Source organism: Lithobates pipiens, unplaced genomic scaffold (assembly GCF_037356315.1).
Source record: "Lithobates pipiens isolate NorthernLeopardFrog02 unplaced genomic scaffold, aLitPip1_a1.2 Scaffold_8, whole genome shotgun sequence".
NCBI lineage: Eukaryota > Metazoa > Chordata > Amphibia > Anura > Ranidae > Lithobates > Lithobates pipiens.
Window position 1 is genome coordinate 168,079,687 of NW_027507903.1, and position 18,832 is coordinate 168,098,518.

At 43.0% G+C, this 18,832-nt stretch overlaps 1 protein-coding gene across 1 annotated transcript in view; it reads left to right on the forward strand.

Moving 5' to 3' along the window:
* The first annotated feature begins 375 nt into the window (after nucleotides 1–375).
* The window catches only part of SEMA3C (semaphorin 3C), a 205,568-nt gene continuing 187,111 nt past the window's right edge, over nucleotides 376–18,832 (forward strand). Inside the window, exons 1-2 of the mRNA XM_077473091.1 lie at nucleotides 376–639; nucleotides 13,857–14,003. Of these exons, the coding sequence (XP_077329217.1) occupies nucleotides 13,901–14,003 (103 nt within the window). The 5' untranslated portion in view covers nucleotides 376–639; nucleotides 13,857–13,900. The remainder of the gene's footprint in view (nucleotides 640–13,856; nucleotides 14,004–18,832) is intronic.

Genomic DNA, 18,832 nt, shown 5'->3' on the forward strand with positions numbered 1-18,832 from the left:
TGTGGTAGGGGTACAGTGCATGTATGGGTACAGTGTTGTAGGGGTACGGTGTTGTAGGGGTACAGTGCATGTATGGGTACAGTGTTGTAGGGGTACAGTGTAACATGATCGCACAATTGTCATTCAAAGTGTGACAGCGCTGAAAGCAGAAAATTGTCCTGGCAGGAAGGGGTGTGAGTACACGGTAAGCAAGTGGTTAAAGTAGTGCTGTGTGTTTTCTCCATAGATATCGCTAGGATGAGCCGATGTGTAGATCCCCCCATGTGTCGGTAGATCGGTGTGTAGAGAGGAGGAGAGGAGCGATGAGGAGTGATGAGAAGGAGGAGGAGGAGGGAGGAGGGAGTGGCGGAGCTGGCTCCAGGCAGTGTGATGAGGAGGGAGGACACACACACTGGAGAGCGCTGTAATCGGAGCCCGGCTACTTTCCATTCACTGTCACAGAGGAGCTCAGCCCTATGAAGAGTCCCACTCAGGATTACTCTACATAGGCACAGCAGCGGGCGGCTCAGAGCAAGAGATTTACTAAGAAAAGGGGGATTGGGGATAGAAAAGGATCTCAATGAACTCTGACAGTCTGATAATCCGGGACGTGGGGAGCGACATTGATGGCTGAGCGATTCTGATCTCCTCCAAAGTTGGGTAAGTAATGAAATAAGTCCAAATGTGGAAATGCCAGCCTGGGCATTGGAGAGGGGGGAGTGAGCTGGGGGTCCTATCATCTCTGTGTGCCCTATAGATTTCTGAGCATTATATGTCCGTGTATTATAGTCATCTCTAATTATTATCGGTCTCTGATTATTATAGGTCGGTGTGCCCTATAGGTCTCTGGGTATTATAGGTCTGTGTGCCCTATATATCTCTGGGTATTATAGGTCTGTGTGCCCTATAAATCTCTGTGTATTATAGGTCTGTTTTCCCTATAGATTTCTGAGTATTATAGGTCTGTGTGCCCTATAGGTCTTTGGGTATTATAGGTCTGTGTGCCCTATAAATCTGAGTATTATAGGATTGTGTGCCCTATAAGTCTCTGGGTATTATAAGTCGGTGTGCCCTATAGATCTCTGGGCATTATAGGTCTGTGTGCCCTATAGGTCTCATGGTATTATAGGTCTGTGTGCCCTATAGATTTCTGAGTATTATAGGTCTGTGTGCCCTATAGGTCTCTGGATAGTATAGGTCTGTGTGCCCTGTAGATCTCTGATTATTATTGTTCTGTGTGCCCTATAGGTCTCATGGTATTATAGGTCTGTGTGCCCTATAGGTCTCAGGGTATTATCGGTCTGTGTGCCCTCTAGGTCTCCAAGTATAATAGGTCTGTGTGCCCTATAAATCTCTGAGTATTATCAGTCTGTGTGCCCTATAAATCTCTGAGTATTATAGGTCTGCATGCCCTATAGATTTCTGAGTATTATAGATCTGTGTGCCCTATAGATTTCTGAGTATTATAGGTCCGCGTGCCCTGTAGATTTCTGAGTATTATAGGTCTGGGTGCCCTATAGATTTTTGAGTATTATAGGTTTGCGTGCCCTATAGATCTCTGAGTATTATAGAAACGTGTCACCTATAGATTTCTGAGTATTATAGGTCTGCGTGCCCTATATATTTCTGCGTATTATAGGTCTGTGTGCCCTATAGGTCTCTAAGTATTATAGTTCTGTGTGCCCTATAGATTTCTGAGTATTATAGGTCTGTGTTCCCTATAGGTCTCTGAGTATTAAAGGGCTGTGTGTCATACATCTGTCTGTTCTGTTTGTGTGCCCTATACATCTGTGTGCCCCATAGGTCTGAGTGTCCTATCTCTGTGTGTCAGGTGTGTGAACCCTATAAGCCTGTGTGCCCTATAGGTCCATGTGTCATGAAATTCTATATGAAAATGATGTGTGTGCTAAGGGTCTGGGTGTCCCATAGCTCCGTTCTGAGTGTCTTATAAGTCTGGGTGCCCTATAAATCAGTATTTACTATCTCTGCATGTCCTATAGGACTTTGTGCCTTATAGATCTGTGTGTCTCATATGTTTCTGTGTCCCATAGGGGTATGTGTCTGATAGGTCTGTGTGTCCCATAGGTCTGTTTGTTGAATAAGTCATGTGTCCCATAGGTCTGTGTGTCCCATAGGTCTGTGTCCTATGTGAGTGCTGTGACTGTGAACTATAGGATCAGGCACCTGCACCATCCTGCACTCACACACACGCCTATAGGAATCCTCATCTATCACCAATCCCACATTGGTGTTTGTATTTCCAGACCTTTTGTTGTAGACAAATATGCAGAACATTTCCCTTCACCTGCCAGGGAGAAGAGCCTTGTACTCCTTACTCTTCATTATACAACAAATACTGGCTTAAAGTGAACCTTCACTCTAAAATCCAATGTTGGGGCATTGTGATCTTCTGCTCTCTTTTAGTACAGTAAGCTGAGCATTCTTTCATTCTTTTCATTTACTGTTTACTTTTTTTTTGTTCTTTTCTTTTACTGTAACATTGTGCATTTTTGGCAGCATAGACTTTAATGGGAACACATGCAAAATGCATGAAAAGGCAGACACACAAGTGGGAACTTAGCCTATGCTTTGGGCTTCAGGGAACAAAAATTGGAACACTCAGAATCTGGTGTAGTTCTGCACAGTAGCCAATCAGCTTCTGACTTCAGCTTGTTCAATTAAGCTTTGACAATAAAAGCTGAAAGCTGAGGTTGCTATTCAGAGCTGCAGCAAATTTTGCACACTCCAGTTCTAGTAAATCTAAATGTGCAAAAACAGAACAAAACTCTGGATAGCCGCACTCCGGATTGAGTAAAAAATAAAGTGCCTTTATTTCTTCAAATGCAAGTGCAAAACTCCATTGAACAACACATCAAAGCAAAGGGGAACAAAAAAATAGAACAAGGTTGCTGACGCGTTTCACGCTACAAACAGCGCTTACTCATAGCTATTTTTTTGTTCCCCTTTGCTGTGATGTGTTGTTCAATGGAGTTTTGCACTTGCATTTTGTTCTGTTTTTGCACATTTGGCTCATGCAATCAGCCTGCACCTGGAACCCCTACCTACTTGGAGAGCTAGCAGCCTGTCAGTGGTTTGACCTGGAGCAGTGAAATTTCTGTTTGTTCTAGTAAATCTAGCCGTGGTGGAACAATTACCAAAGTGACCCACAGCCGAGTGGGGCCCGGTGAGGATGAGAGCACTGCCGGCATGGTCTCCCAGCCAGGAGAAGAGAGAGGAGAGGAAGAGGCGAACTGTCCGTATCAGCAGAGTGGAATTGCCCGCTGTAATAGCTTTCATTAGAACTTCCAGTGTTCCCGGGGCTCACCATCACATAGCTCCACCTCTTGGCCCAGCGCCTTTGATAGACAGAACGTCGGTCCAATGCGGGACATGTGAGGTCATCAAAGGTGTCAGGCCAAGAGGTGGGGCTATGTGACGATGAGCCCCAGGAAGAAGGGAAATTCAAATGAAATCTATTACAGCAGGCAATTCCACGCTCTGCTGATCCGGGCGGCTTGCCTCTTCCTAGCATAGGTGAGGCTGTATGGGGCACAGCAGGCCAGGCTGTATTGGGCACAGGCAACACTGTATTGGGCACAGATCACGCTGCATTGAGGCACAGGTCACACTGCATGGGGCACAGGTAATGCTGCATTGGGCGCAGGCAAAGCTGTATTGGGCACAGGTCACGGTGCATGGGACAGAGGTCATGGTGCATGGGGCAGAGGTCACGGTGCATGGGGCAAAGGTCATGTTGTATGGGGCACAGGTCACACTGTATGGGGCACAGGTCACACTGTATGGGGCACAGGTCACACTGCATTGGGCACAGGTCACGCTGCATGGGGCACCGTTCACACTGTATGGGGCACAGGTCACGCTGCATTGTGCACAGGTCACGCCGTATGGGGCACAGGTCATGCTGCATTGGGCACAGGTCACGCTTCATTGTGCACAGGTCACCCTGTATGGGGCACAGGTCATGCTGCATTGTGCACAGGTCACCCTGTATGGGGCACAGGTCATGCTGCATTGGGCACAGGTCACGCTGTATGGGGCACAGGTCACGCTGTATGGGGCACAGGTCATGCTGCATGGGGCCCAGGTCACGCTGCATTGTGCACAGGTCACCCTGTATGGGGCACAGGTCACGCTGCATTGTGCACAGGTCACGCTGCATTGTGCACAGGTCATGCTGCATTGTGCACAGGTCACGCTGTATGGGGCACAGGTCACGCTGCATGGGGCACAGGTCATGCTGCATGGGGCACAGGTCATGCTGCATTGGGCACATGTCACGCAGCATTGGGCACATGTCACGCAGCATTGGGCACAGGTCACACAGCATTGGGCACAGGTCATGCTGCATTGTGCACAGGTCACGCTGTATGGGGCACGCGTCACGCTGCATTGTGCACAGATCACGCGGCATGGGGCACAGGTCACGCTGCATTGACACTGGGGCAGCTTTGGGGGGGGGCTGTTTGCAGGGGGGCCCCATACAAAATTTTGCTATGGGGCCCTGTGATTTCTAGTTACGCCCATGAATCTAGCCCAAAGTAACATCATGTGCATAATATGAAAAAAGACAGACAAGTGTCACAACTCAGGATGATCAACGAGCAACAATGTTTCCTTGTTCACATGTCACACAGGTGATCCTCCTGCTGATAAGTTGTCTGAAGAGTCTGCCTATGTTTCCCTTTGGAATTGTTCCCCTGTAGTTGAGGCAGAGATGTCACTCCCATCCAAGGTGAGATTCAGATTCAGCAGAGTTTGTGCTGGTGACAGAGTGACATCTTACCACATCTGGCTACAGAGGTAGCCATCTATCGGAGGATACCGGCAGCCTTTTTTAGCAATCTTCCTGCTGACAACTTGTTTCTAGTGGCAGAATCACCCATGTGTCATCAGCCTAAAGGTGACCATATGCCATACAATCTGATTGTACAATCTGCTTTATATCCACCATCAACTATGTAGTGCACGTGCCTGCCTGCTTTGATGCTAATTAAATAGATTGCTTGAGTTTGTTCTCAAAGTTTTGGCTCCATTCACACTTGTATGACGTGTCGTGCGATTTTGGACATCACATGACAGGTCGCAACCCATTCTTTTCAGTGGCACCCATTTAAATCAGTGCTGCTTTAAGTTGCAGCACCTTTCTCGTGGTGGATCCTTCACTACTTGGATGGGATTTTTGATGCATTTTGAACCACATCCGATTTGCATGACGTGAACCAAACCAGCTTTCTCTAGATCTGGTTCTCATATCTGCGGGCTGGCCGCAGTGCATTTTCCAAAAGTGTCCGGTATGATTTTAGGTCTAGGTCAGGGATGATTTCAAGTGTTATACACTTAAAGCAGAGCTCCACCCAAAAGGGGAAGCTCTGCTTGTTTGCTTCCCCCCCACCCTTCTCCTGCCACAATGGGCACCTTTCCGGGGTACCTGTTTTTGACAGGTACCAGTCCCCACTTCCGCGTGACCTCACCACACGGCGAAGTCCCCTGGAAGTTCAGCCCTCTGGAAGTTCGGCCCCCCTTCTCCTTCCCCCACTGCCGGGCCATTGTTAAAGCACAGCACGCTTCGCGCATGCACAGTAGGGAATCGGCTGTGAAGATGCAAGGCTAATGAAGAGCTAATTGAAAAATCAGCTGGGGTGCCGACATCGGGGATCCCTGGACAGGTATGTGTCCTAATATTAAAAGTCAGCAGCTACAGCATTTATAGCTGCTGACTTTAAATTTCTCCGCTTTAACAAATTCTCACCTAAATCGCATCTGAACCAGTGAACGAATCTGCACCGGACTCCTTTGGTAAATGGCAATGAAACCTTTGTCTGCACATATGTGAACTAAGCCTAAGATTGTACAGGGGTTGTACTGTCAAATTGTATAATGTATGGCCATGCTTACTCTGAACTGACATCTAACAGCTCAGTCACACAGGCAGAAAAAGGCTGCGTTTAGATGCGTACAGGCATACCCCGCTTTTAAATACACAATGGGGTTTATTTACTAAAGCTGGAAAGTGCAAAATCCGGCTCACTTCTGCATAGAAACCAATGAGCTTCCAGTTTTTATTACCAAAGTTTAATTGAACAAGCTGGGATTAGAATCTCATTGGTTTCTATGCAGAAGTGAGCCTGATTTTGCACTTTCCAGCTTTAGTAAATAAACCCCATTGTGTAGTTAAAAGTGGGGTATGCCTGTACAGCAGAACATTTTGTACACATCGAAGAGCAGCACTATAGTAATCAAAGAGCTCCTACAGATATCTGTATGCTGCGTTTAGCCACACACAAAAATAGTTGTACACAGCTGCAGACTTTACGCATGTAGATCCGCAGGTTTTGCACACGCATGTGCATAAATACATATAAACGCGAGTACTTTAGGCGTATTTTTTACACAGGATCTTGAAGCTGTGCTAGCAAAAACCTTCCTCTCATGTAGAAAGTATGCGTCTAAATGCAGCGTTTTTTTCTTCTGCAGATGTGAATGTGAGCTCAATTGGTTGTTATCATAACAGCACACTATGGACCATTTAATATCACTTTAAAGCGTAAGTTCACCTTTGTACGCTTTTTTCTCTCTAAATTCCAGCTCCCCCATGTACCGATATAGCACTCATTAACTTTTTTTGTAAAAATATCAAAGCTTTCATTTAAATCTAGTCACTTACTTTTCTTGTCTAAATCCACGTTTCCAGACGTTTCCATTAGTAATGTCTTGTTCCTTACAGACTATAGGTCATGACACAGGAAGGAGTTGACCAGCTGACCTCATTAGCACACACCCTGCATCATCCACCCTCCCATTCCCAGGTGCATGTTTTTAAAATGAAATGCAATCAATCAGTGATCACCCTTCTCACTAAATACACAATCAGATTGCATAGTGTATGGCCATCTTTATACAAGTGCATAGGAGGGAGTGGACAGAAACACTCAGCTGTCAAGCCCCGTTCACAACAGGAATTGGCATTTTTTTTTTGTGAGAGGGGGAGGCGTTTTGGAGCATTTTTCACTCATCATACATCAGGCAGCCAATCCACCTGAATGCCCTACACACAGCAATCGCCCCAAAGACGCTTCTGAACTTTTTTAGAGTGGAGCTTGGTGCGATTTGTGGTGCAGCGCATTTCTGAAATGCAAGGAAATGCACAGATGTGAATGGAGCCTCATTGCTCTTGTGTTATAGCACCAATTTCACTTTCAGGCCCCATTCACATCTAGCATAGTGGGAGCGCATGTTTTGTGTCTCGTTTTTCCTGTGACATGCATAGGGCAGCCTGTTGATTTAAATTGGCTGCACTACACGTGGTTAATGGGACATTTTGGCATTTTGTGGGTTGTGTGTTTTTTACTGTGCGTTTTGTAGCATTTGCCCCTCTTTTTTTCACATGGCAAAATGTGTGTTTGCTTGTGTGTATGGTGTGCCGTTAACAATTGATGGCACTAAAAGCCCAACTAGTAATTTTAGGTGTATAAACATGGCCACACACTATGCAATCTGATTATATATTGTGTATTTAGTGAGAAGGGTGATCACTGATTGCATTTCATTTAAAAAAACGCGCAGCTGGGAGTGGGCAGGTGGATGATGCAGGGTGTGTGCTAATGAGGTCAGCTGGTCAACTCCTTCCTGTGTCATGACCTAAAGTCTGTAAGGAACAAGACATTACTAATGGAAACGTCTGGAAACGTGGATTTAGACAAGAAAAGTAAGTTGATAATTTTGATAATTTTGCAAAAAAAGTACATGAATGTTATATTGGTACATAGGGGAGCTGTAATTTAGAAAAAAAAAGTGTTGCCCTTTAACCGCTTCCGGACCAGCCGCCACAGCTTTACTATGGCAGCTTGACTGTACGTGATCTCACGAGGTCCAGATAGCAGGTGCACATGGGGGGTGCCGATGTTCGTGGCCGACAGTCGCTATGACAGCAGGCCACGAGCGATGGTGACCAGGAGAGACAGAACAGGGACGAGTGTGTGTAAACGCACACTTCCCTGTTCTGTTCTGACAGGAGTGACAGATTGTGTGTTCCTATTAGCTAGGAACCATGATCCGTCACTTCCTGTAGTTAGTCCCTCCCCCTTCAGTTAGAATCACCTCCCAGGAAACACAGTTAACCCCTTCACCGCCCCTAGTGTTAACCCCTTCAATGCCAGTGACATTTTTGCAGTAATCAATGCATTTTTAATCGCACTAATCACTGTATAAATGACAATGGTACCAAAATGTGTCAAAATCGCCCGATGTGTCCGCCATAATGTCGCAGTCACGATAAAAATCGCAGATCGCCGCCATTACTAGTAAAAAAAAAAAAATAATAATAATAAAAATGCTATAAATCTATCCCCTATTTTGTAGAGGCTATAACTTTTGTGCAAAGCAATCAATATACGCTTATTGCGATTTTTTTTTTTTTTACCAAAAATATGTAGAATAATACATATTGGCCTAAACTGAGGAAAAAAAATTGTTTTTTTTTATATATATATTTTTGGGGGATATTTTTATATTTTAAGTAAAAAAATTAAAAAAAAGTTTTTTCAAAGTTGTCAGGTTTTTTTGTTTATAGCGCAAAAAATTTAAATCGCAGAGGCGACCAAATATCACCAAAAGAAAGTTCTATTTGTGGGGAAAAAAAAGGACGTCAATTTTGTTTGGGTACAACGTGGCACGACCGCGCAATTGTCAGTTAAAGCGACGCAGCGCCGAATCGCAAAAAGTGCTCTGGTCAGGAAGGGGGTCAATTCTTCCGGGGCTGAAGTGGTTAATAAGGAAAAATGCATTAACCCCTGCCTGTCAGGAATAATCCTTCCCACTAATCCTTTCACTGTCTTTCTAAATAATGGCAAACGTCTCCATATGTACTGTAATTACAAAGCAAGTCAGTGCAGACACACTGTTTCAATTGTGCAGAGAGCAAGTGTAGTGCACATGTGCCTATTACTGTAAATCAAAAGCCTTGACATTTACTGTGTGTGTGTCGGAGCTGGAAAATGTGATTGTGGATATAAAAATGACGAGTCATGCCTACAGGCCAACGCTCCTCACTTTGTAGCTGTCGCCGATCCATCGGCTCTTCTTTTTTTTCCCCCATTGCGTTGCAGCAGAGATCGGCATGCTGATACACCCGGTGAATGTTAATCCCCCCTGATTAAGGTTCATGTTTGAACAGAACTGATACTCGGTTTGTTTTAGCTTGGAGAGTCTTCAGATGATGAGCTTCTAATGTGTACTTTGTGTTTGATGAATAGTCCGTGAGATGTTATCGGAGCTGAAAAAATTTTGGATAGGCTTTTTGTGTTTAGATTTTAATAGAGAAGTTTATTGTGGTGTATTATAAACAAGAGCAGCCTGTTCACACAATACACACAGGTAGTATTTGTTTATTATACAACATTGGAACGTCCTGTAATAACATGGGGTATGAGCTGACCTAATGGAACAACAGGACCAAGACATTCTGCCTTCTCAGCTTTGGCCGGCTTCTCTTTCTGTCCCGGGAGGTTCATTTCCCAGCAGGTGGAGTTATCTGTCAAATAGCACATCTCTTCTAGATCAGCCTTTCTCAACCTTTTCAACACAGAGGAACCCTTGAAATAGTTCTCCAGCCTCGGGGGAACCACTGCTAAAAATTTGAAATCTACAACTCATGATACATTAGTGTGATGGTCAGTGGGGAGAATGGTCCTTACACTTGTGGTCATTGGGAAGAATTACCTCCTTACAGATAGTTAAAAGATCAATGGTATCAGTGGGAACTTATCCGAGAGGCAGAAATGGCCCAATGCTGAAGGAACCCCTAGCAACCTCTGGAGGAACCCTATGGTTCCACAGAATCCTGGTTGAGAATTACTGTTCTAGATGTTAGGACTCATTGCGGTATCATAATATTGCTGGCTTTTTTGTTATACTCGTATCAGGAGCACTGTGACAACTGTCATTGTGCATAGAAGGAAGCTACAGCATTGGCATTTTTGGTAAAGGATTACGTCCCCATGCTGGTGTAACAGGGACAGAAATTTCTACAGGGTGACCCAAAAGTCTCCATACTTAAAAAAAAAAAATTAACAAACTCATATACTATTTTATATTATTTTATATATATATATATTTAAAAAAAATTAAATAATAAAGTAATAATATTTTGTAAATATTTTATAACATTTCGTAAAGAACATTTTGTAAATAAAGGTACATTTACCGGTAGCTCCAATTTTAATGTATGGAAACTGTTGGGACACCCTGGGGGTTATTTACAAAAGGAAAATCCACTTTGCACTACAAGTGCACTTGAAAGTAAAGTCCCTGTAGATCCAAAGGGGACATGTAAGGAAAATAAAAAACAGCATTTTAACTTGCACGTGATTGGATGATAAAATCAGCAGAGCTTCCACTCATTTCAGATCTACCCCTTAGATTTAGAGTGACTGCACTTCCAAGTGCACTTGCAGTGCAAAGTGGGTTTGCCTTTCGGAAATAACCCCCATTGTATTTAAAGTGTCATTATGCCGCGTACGCACGACCAAACTTTCCGGCAGACTAAGTCTGACGATCTTCCCGATGGACTTTCGGCGGAGTTCCAACAGACTTTCTGAACGAACAGACTTGGCCACACATGAATGGACTAAGCCCATTCAAAAGTCCATTTGTTTTGAACGTGATGAAGTAAGACGGGACTAAAAAAGGAAGTTCGATAGCCAGTAGCCAATAGCTGCCCTTGCGTCGTATTTAGTCCATCTGACCAGCATACAGATGAATGGTTTTCCTGATAGGAATTGAGTCCGTCGGAGAGATTTGAAACATGTTCTATTTCTAGGTCCATCTGATTTTTTTTTTACGAAAAACAATCGGATTAACCCGCACACGATCGGATTTTCTGATGAACTGATTCCGTCGGACCTAGTCTGCTGGAAAGTCCAGTCGTGTGTACGCGGCATAAGTGCTCATTTAAAATGACTTCAAAACAAGGCTTTGGACAGGCTTCATTAGAGTGATCTGAATGCTAGTCAAAGCCCCGTCACTAAATAAAATGGTTAGCTTACAGTCCTGTTCACACCTGCTTTTTGCTTTGTTTCAGCTGCGTGTCAAAAATTATACCCCATATTGCTTTAGTAGAAGTAGAAGTCTTTGGCAATGCTCGCTTGAACCCCCACTGAAGCCCCACCAAAGCCTCATCAAAGCCCCACCAAACACTCATCAAAGCCCCATCAAAGCTCCAGCAAAGCCTCACCGAAGCTTCATCAATGCACCAAGCAAAATTAAGGTGTAAACAGGACTGTAAGCTAACCATTTTATTTAGTGACGGGCTTTGACTGACGCTCAGAGAGCTTTAACAAAGCGTGTCCAAAGCCATGTTTTTAGGTGTAAGTGTAAACTAGCCCTAAAGCAAAACGTTTATTTATTTTTTCCATTTTGGATAGAGTAAGGGAGGGTTATAGCCCCTGTCTGTTTTTTTTCTTGCCATCTGTGTCCCATTGGGGAGATTTCCCTTCACTTCCTGTCCCATAACCAAAACAGAAAATGAGAGGAAAGCCCTCCAAAGTGAGGGAATCCTGGCGTGTCCCCACTGGAAGTGCTCCTATCTGGTCCAATTCTTTTTTTCTTTTCCTTTCTAAGATAATTGTAAACAGGATGAATAGAGAGGGTGAATCTCCCTAAAGCGGGGTACACAAACAACTGACAGCTCCAGTCGGAGCTGCTGTACTAACCATGCAATGTTAGTTCAGCGTTCTCCCCCGCTGAGCTGTTGTGTTCTGACAGGGGTACGGTGCCCCTGTCCAGAACACTTTGATCAGTGCTCTCTGCCATTGGCTGAGAGCGCTGATCGGGAGTCGGTTGTTTTCCAGCATGCTCCTCCAACAGCCCGACATACACACGGGCAGAATGTTGGCCATTTCTTCTTTTTTTTTTTAACCGTTAATGAAGCCTTACGGGGGCACAGACAGCAATAAAACCTGACCGGTGTTCTAATCCCTCTCCACTCTATCCAAAAAAAACATTTTGCCTTTAGTTACACTTTAAATATTTGCTTTGTAGATGCTAATCAACAGAAAGTGGGAGTACTGCACTTATCTATAATGAAAAGGTACATTTTGTCAGCGAAGTCACTTGTGTGACATTAGTCATATGTTGTACATTTCTAATTGAGCACCGACTGATTGTAGTTGATTTACTAAAGTAAAAACTATTCATTTTGCGAATAATCATCTAATAATGTGAAATTCTGTTTTTTAATTGCCCTTGCATATTATTGAGTAGTCAGCTTAGCTGCTTCACCTAATTCACTAAGTTTGTGAAAGCAGAACTCTATCCAAAAATAAAATAAAACTATACACAAGAGAAGAGATAGAGGGGATAACAAGAACCGATTTGCTGTAATAATCAAGGCAAAGATGTCCCTTGCAGTACCTTCTCCTGCCACTAGATGTCCTCAATCAGATGGTCAGCGTCATTCAACCCACTTTTGCTGATCCCAGGTTGTCCCAGACCACTAGCCTATAACTGGGTAGCGAAAGGGGAGGAGGAAGAGTAATGAGATCATCTCTTTGTTAATCTGCTTTCTCCTCCCATCAGCATGCTGTTTGTCAGCATGTGAACTGATTGGCTCCTCATGCTGCTTCTTCCTCTCACACTCCAACCCTGCTATGTGGGAACTATAGTGGGGCAGATGCCAGGTCAGATTCAAGAAATACACTGCTTGCATTAAATTATAAATTTGTGGGGGAGATTTACTAAAACTAGAACTCAAGCACTCTCTCATAATACAATCTCGTACAGAAGTGCATAGTAGCCAATCAGCTTCTAACTTCAGCTTGTTCCAACCTGGAAGCTGCACCAGATTTTGCACTCTCCAGTTTTAGTAAATCCCCCCCACCCCCAGGGATTATAGAGCTGCATTGGAAAAACACACACACACCTTAGAAGAAAGCTTTAAAAATATATTTAGCGTACAACCCAGCCCCCTGGCACCTAGAAAAGGGTGACATCACAGGCCATCTTCAAGATTGTTGTTTTTTTTTTTTTACTGTTGTTCACCTGCAATAATAAAACAATGTTTTAGCCGACTTCCATGACACCAGCCTTTCTCCCTTTTTTTTGCATCTTTAGGATCCTGGGAGCGATTAATCTCGGGTGTTATAAGAGAAGTATGGCCGAGGCTTTTTGGCTGTACTTCTTTTGTGGCTTATAGGAGCTCTGGAATGATCCCAACAATATTGTCTAGATCCATCCAGCTGTCTGATGGACAGCTGGCTCCAGTGTGGCTGAGAGCCAGAGCCAGCTGTGGCCCCTCTACCCAGTCTAGTGCTCCAGCAAGCGCTGGAGGAGCATAACAGAAAGTGGTGACTGACGGTCAGTGGTCTCCCCTCCGGGCAGACCAAGAACTGAGCTATCAGCAGTCATTGATTCACTCAGTTCTTGGTCTTAGAGCCAACCGGCATTACACAAATGTTGCAGCATAGAGGTAAGTATGGATGTTTTTTTTTTACATCCCCATAGGTCTCCTTTAAATATATTTTAATGTTTTTTCCTTAGGTGTGTGTGTTTTGTTCCTTTTTTTTTTGCATTGTTTTTTCATTGGGGGGAGGTGGTGGAAGTCTAGCCCTTAAGCAGACCTTGTCTTTTGATTCAAGGTCTTCTCTAACTACTGAACAGTCTCTACTCCTTTAGTAAATCAACCTCATTGTTTTCAGAAGGTGAATGGAATGATCACCATCTGTAGAACGCATGGCAGTACTCTGTGAATACTTTGTGCTATTTTTATATCTTATTTTTCATAATTAATTGAGGTCAGCATGTGTATGACTGTATGTTGTCTGAAACATTGGAGTTAATTGCATAACATATTTCTTTTACAGTTGGCCTGGTCTGGTTTTAAAGAAGAATCTAACGTTACGTTGAAATGGCCTTTGTGGGGATCCGCGTTTTGTTTGGGCTAGCCGTGTACACCATTAGTGTGGTGGAATCTCTGCAGCCACAAGCAAGAGTCCTCCTGACACTCAACGGTAAGATATATAAGCCGCATCTACAAAGGTTAAAAGCACTGGCTATCATTTCATATGGTGTGAGAGCAAATGTCAGTTCTGGGCAAGGAAAAGAAATCTTTGAAAAATGATGTATATATATCCAATCTGAAACGAGAGCTATACATTAATGTATAAATCATAGTCAGGAGGGGAAGTGTGGAGCAGATAGTCATGCTAGCATAACACGCCTAGTCATTGCAATGTCTGCTTTTGATTGATATTTCTGCTACTGCGTGTTGGATTTGATTCAAGGTTATAACGAGATGTATAGTGTACATTGCATTCAAGTAGGCAGTCTAGACTTGGCAGGGTTCTGCCGCTTAATATTAAATCAAATTTTACATTATGAAAAAGACAAACATTCCTAAAACCTGAATACACTTTGGGGAAATCTACAGTATGTATGGAGAAAGCCCAGGAACACAAATGTTGAACAAAAGAATGATTTGAGTTTGAAACCTTTCACATTACGTCAAAGCTAAGCCTTTTAAAGTAAATGCTTTTCTTTAAGTATGTGGGTTATTGCGCTATTGTTTTTTCTGAGCAGTGTGCAGATTGTCTCCAACCATAAAACTGGCCACATTATATCATGTTAGCCCTAATATAGTGCGTCTGGACCCTTCGGGGTAAGACAGCGCTATATCAAGATACCTCAATTCAACTCAACTAATAGATCATCAATATTTACCAATAATTGTATAGTGTCAGGGCATACTATTATCTATTTGTTACTAATATTTATACAGGTACAGATATTGCACCTTACTTGCATATATCCACTAAGGCCATGTTACCTACCAGTATGTCCTTGGAACAGCTTTTCTCAACCTTTTCAACATAGAGGAACCCTTGAAAAAAACTTTCAGGACTCAAGGAACCCCTGTTACAATTGCTATATCCACAAGTCATGATACATTAGTGTGATGGTAACTGGGAAGAATGCTCCTTACACTTGTGGTCATTGGGAATAATTATACCACATTACATATAGCTAAAAAGATCAATGGTGTCAGTGGGAACTTATCTAATGCCGCCTACACACGATCGGAATTCTCGTCGGAAAAAGCTCTGATGGTTTTCCTAATGGAATTCCAACGGAATTTGGCTCAAGCTGTCTTGCCTATACACGGTCACATCAAATTCCGATCATTTATAACGCATGACATACAACATGTAGGACGTGACTAGAAAAAGGAAGTTCAATAGTCAGTAGCCAATAGCTTCTGTCTCGTAGTTGAATCTGAGCATGCGTGATTTTTGGCGTGTCGGAATTGCATACACACGATCGGGATTACCGATAGAAAGTTTTTCTGTCGGGAAAATTAAGAACATGCTATCAATTTTTGGCTGGCGGAAATTCGGGCAGCTAAATTCCGATGGAGCATACACACAGTCACATTTTCCGATGAAAATCTCTCATCTGTCTTTTTCTGGCCGGAATTCCAATCGTGTGTACGCGGCATAAGAGGCAGAAGTTGCTCATAGCTCAAGGAACCCCTAGAAACTTCTGGAGGAACCTAAGTGTTCCATGGACTTTTCTACACCCATTCATAAATGGATTTTCCTTTATGCGTTATTGGATCCAGCCCCTTCTTGAACCTCCTGAAAGTATAAAGTGCAAACACAAAATAAAATACATAGAAACGCAGTGTTTTACGTATTTCATCTGGGCAACTTCTTTTGTTACTTATCTGCTTATTGCTAGTGTAGTGAGGAGGCATGAGCACTTTATTATGTTATACATGTGGTTATTATGCTACATGTTTTGATGTTTGTATATAAGTATATTAGTATATTAGTAGTTTATAGGTGCAGTGCTGAGTATAAATTCTTTTGTTACATTTTTTTGGTGGTGCTTACCTTGCATTACAGCGGCAGTCCTATCATATATATTATATACCATATTTGTTAGTTCCGCAGCGTGGGTTTAATTCACACTTTTTAGTCAGTATAGGTGTTAGGAGGGAAAGGGGGCATTTTCAAGGCCGGATCATGTGACAAGACCAGAGCAGGCTGAAAATTTTTAAATTTATACATAATTTTTACACAGGTGTTTCAGCATAGGTGTTAGGAGATGGTGAGGGCCATTTTAAGACTAGTTAAGCAATTGTAAAGGCAGAAGGTTTTTTAGACTTACTTCATCCTATGCAAGAGATATAAAAACCTTATGCATGCAACTTCCCCCGCAGACCCCCTAAATAATGAGCTGAGCCTAATCTTGATCCAGTGATGTGCACAAGACCTGAGGCTCTTTTGACTCTCTCGCACTCATCAATGGCTCCCTTTGCTGTCAATCAGAGCCAGGGCTGAGCCCTGCTCTGTGCGTCTTATGGACACATAGAGCATGGCTCGGGAACGGGAATGCACAAGTGCCTCCATAGCAAGTGGCTTGCTATGAGGGCACTCGGCAGGGAGGAGGAGCCGAGAGTGCCATCGGGGGATACAAGAAGAGTAAGATCAGGGCTTCTCTGTGCAAAACCATTGCACAGAGCAAGTAGGTATAACATGTTTGTTATTTTGAAAAACGTGTGGCCTCTATAATCAATTGCTGGAGGTAAAAATGTTTAGAGGCTTATACCATCATCCAGGAATCTAGAGATAAGGGATTGGGAGCCTGGTCCCCAACCAGGCTTCCACAAGAACATGGGGACAATTAGACTATCACGGATGAGTAAGGCAATAAGATTCAAATGCATAGCAAATATTAAAATAATACAATCATTTTTGCCTTACTGTACCGAGATAGTCCAATTGCCCCCATGTCCTTGTGGAAGCCTGGTTGGGGACCAGGCTCCCGATCCCTTATGTCACGTTTGTTATTTTAAAACACAAGATGATGAACCTTTAATATTACTTTAGGTTTAAGCTGGAATTCCACTATAAGGCTTGTGCGTTACAACCTGCTGTGAAGAAAATGCCCTTTATTTTTAAAATACACACTTGGGCCACATGATGCTTTACTAATTAAGCATTGTTTGTTACAAATGCAATGTCACTAACAGAACTCAGGAAGGGTTGTTTCTTTTTTGCTCCAGCTATAGAACAATTGTGATTTGCTTTAGCACTAATACTTTAAGCGTTTGCATAAACCAGGAGGTATGTAACTAAGTGTGGCATTTAAAGTATGTGTGGTAAGAACGCTGTAATGTCTGTCAAATCCGATTTGGATTTTGAAACCCTACATTTATCCATTCACCCAGTTACTCCCTGCACAGCCCAGAAGTGCCTAGAAAGCTGCTCTCTAATGGAGTGTGTTTTGCATGAAAAGCAGCTCAGTGGCTTTCCACTGCTGAATATATTTATGAGCTGCTATGTCTGCTGCCACATAAGGTGAAGTGAGAACAGTAACACTGATTATTAGCCAAGTCACTTGATTAATTCCATCATTTAGTCTTTGTCTAACCTGCAACTTTCTCCTGAAAGGCCAATGCTATCTTTAGAAGAAAAGCTTCTATCGGTACAAAGTAATTATGCACTTGAAAGAAAATTCGAAAAAGAAAATGGTTCTGTTCAGTTTCTTCCTGCCTACACGCTGACATGGCGTGAGCATGCGTCTGCCTGTGCTTCATATAACTTTAGTGTTATACATGCTGAAAGTGGAGTCCAACGGTGAAAAAAAATTTTTTTTTGGGATTAATATCTTCATTTTAAAAGACTTATTACTAGCCCTCACGTTTCTCTTTAATCGCTGCACGATTGCCGATTTAATTGAGCTATGTTATATTCCTTGTTTTTGCCACTTTCAATCTTGCTTGTGGGCATGTGAAACTCAAAGCACTATCTTCCGGGCTCTGGTGCAGCTGAACGACCAGCATGCACCTTCCGATCTCGCGCATGCACAGTATTACGGCGCAGCGCTATACACTTCTGACGTTGCCATCACAACGGGCAGCATCGTCGGAAGTGCCTGCCCCCCATTGTGATGCCAAGGAAGCCCTTCCTGGGAAATGATGACAAGCATCTCCCATGGGCGCCGAGGGAAATTACGTCAGACGCCAGAGAGAGGAAGAGGTAGATTCCAAGGTTCCCCTTAGCAACAGACATCAAAACGTGAGTAAAAAAAAAAAAAAAAAAAAACATTTCCAAATGTTGTTAATTAGGTTTAATGCTGCTGAATAATAAAAAGTTAATTTTATGGGTGGAAGTCCGCTTTAAAATTAACCTGTCATGAGACAAATATAGGGGCTGCAATTGTTGACCCCATTTTGAAAATACATGTTGCCTGGTTGTCTGTTTTTAATAATTTCCGAGTCACTTACCTGGAACAGGAATGCTGATCAGGGATATCAGACAAAAGTCTAACTACATGGCAACCAGCATTTTCAGCAGGAAAGGTTCTCTGCTATGGTCCGTAATATACAGGAGCCTGGTTCTATAGTCTTCAGAGCGAATACATAACAATGTAACTGATAACTGGCAAAGAGCACAGGAAGTTATCAGTTCACAAGATTTCTGGCTAGATCTACAAGTATTTTTTTATCTTACCAAACAGAATCAGATGATTCCTCCTCCTACCATGCCTCAGACTGTGCTGCCCAATGGGCTATTCCCCTCTCAAAATCTCAGTATGCATACTTCCCTACCCAAAAGTTCAGGGAGCACAGTGGAGCTAGTGGCTGGGAACAGATAAAAAAAATGTTGGCCAAAAGTATTCAGTTAACCACATACTGCTGAATGTTTCACTGAACAGGTTGGGATTAAAGCAATATTAAACCCACAAATAAAAATGTTATATATTGCAGCTTACCATATGTGGTGGCTGCATTCGTTTTTATTTTTCTGGATGTTTTCCCTTTATTTCACCCATT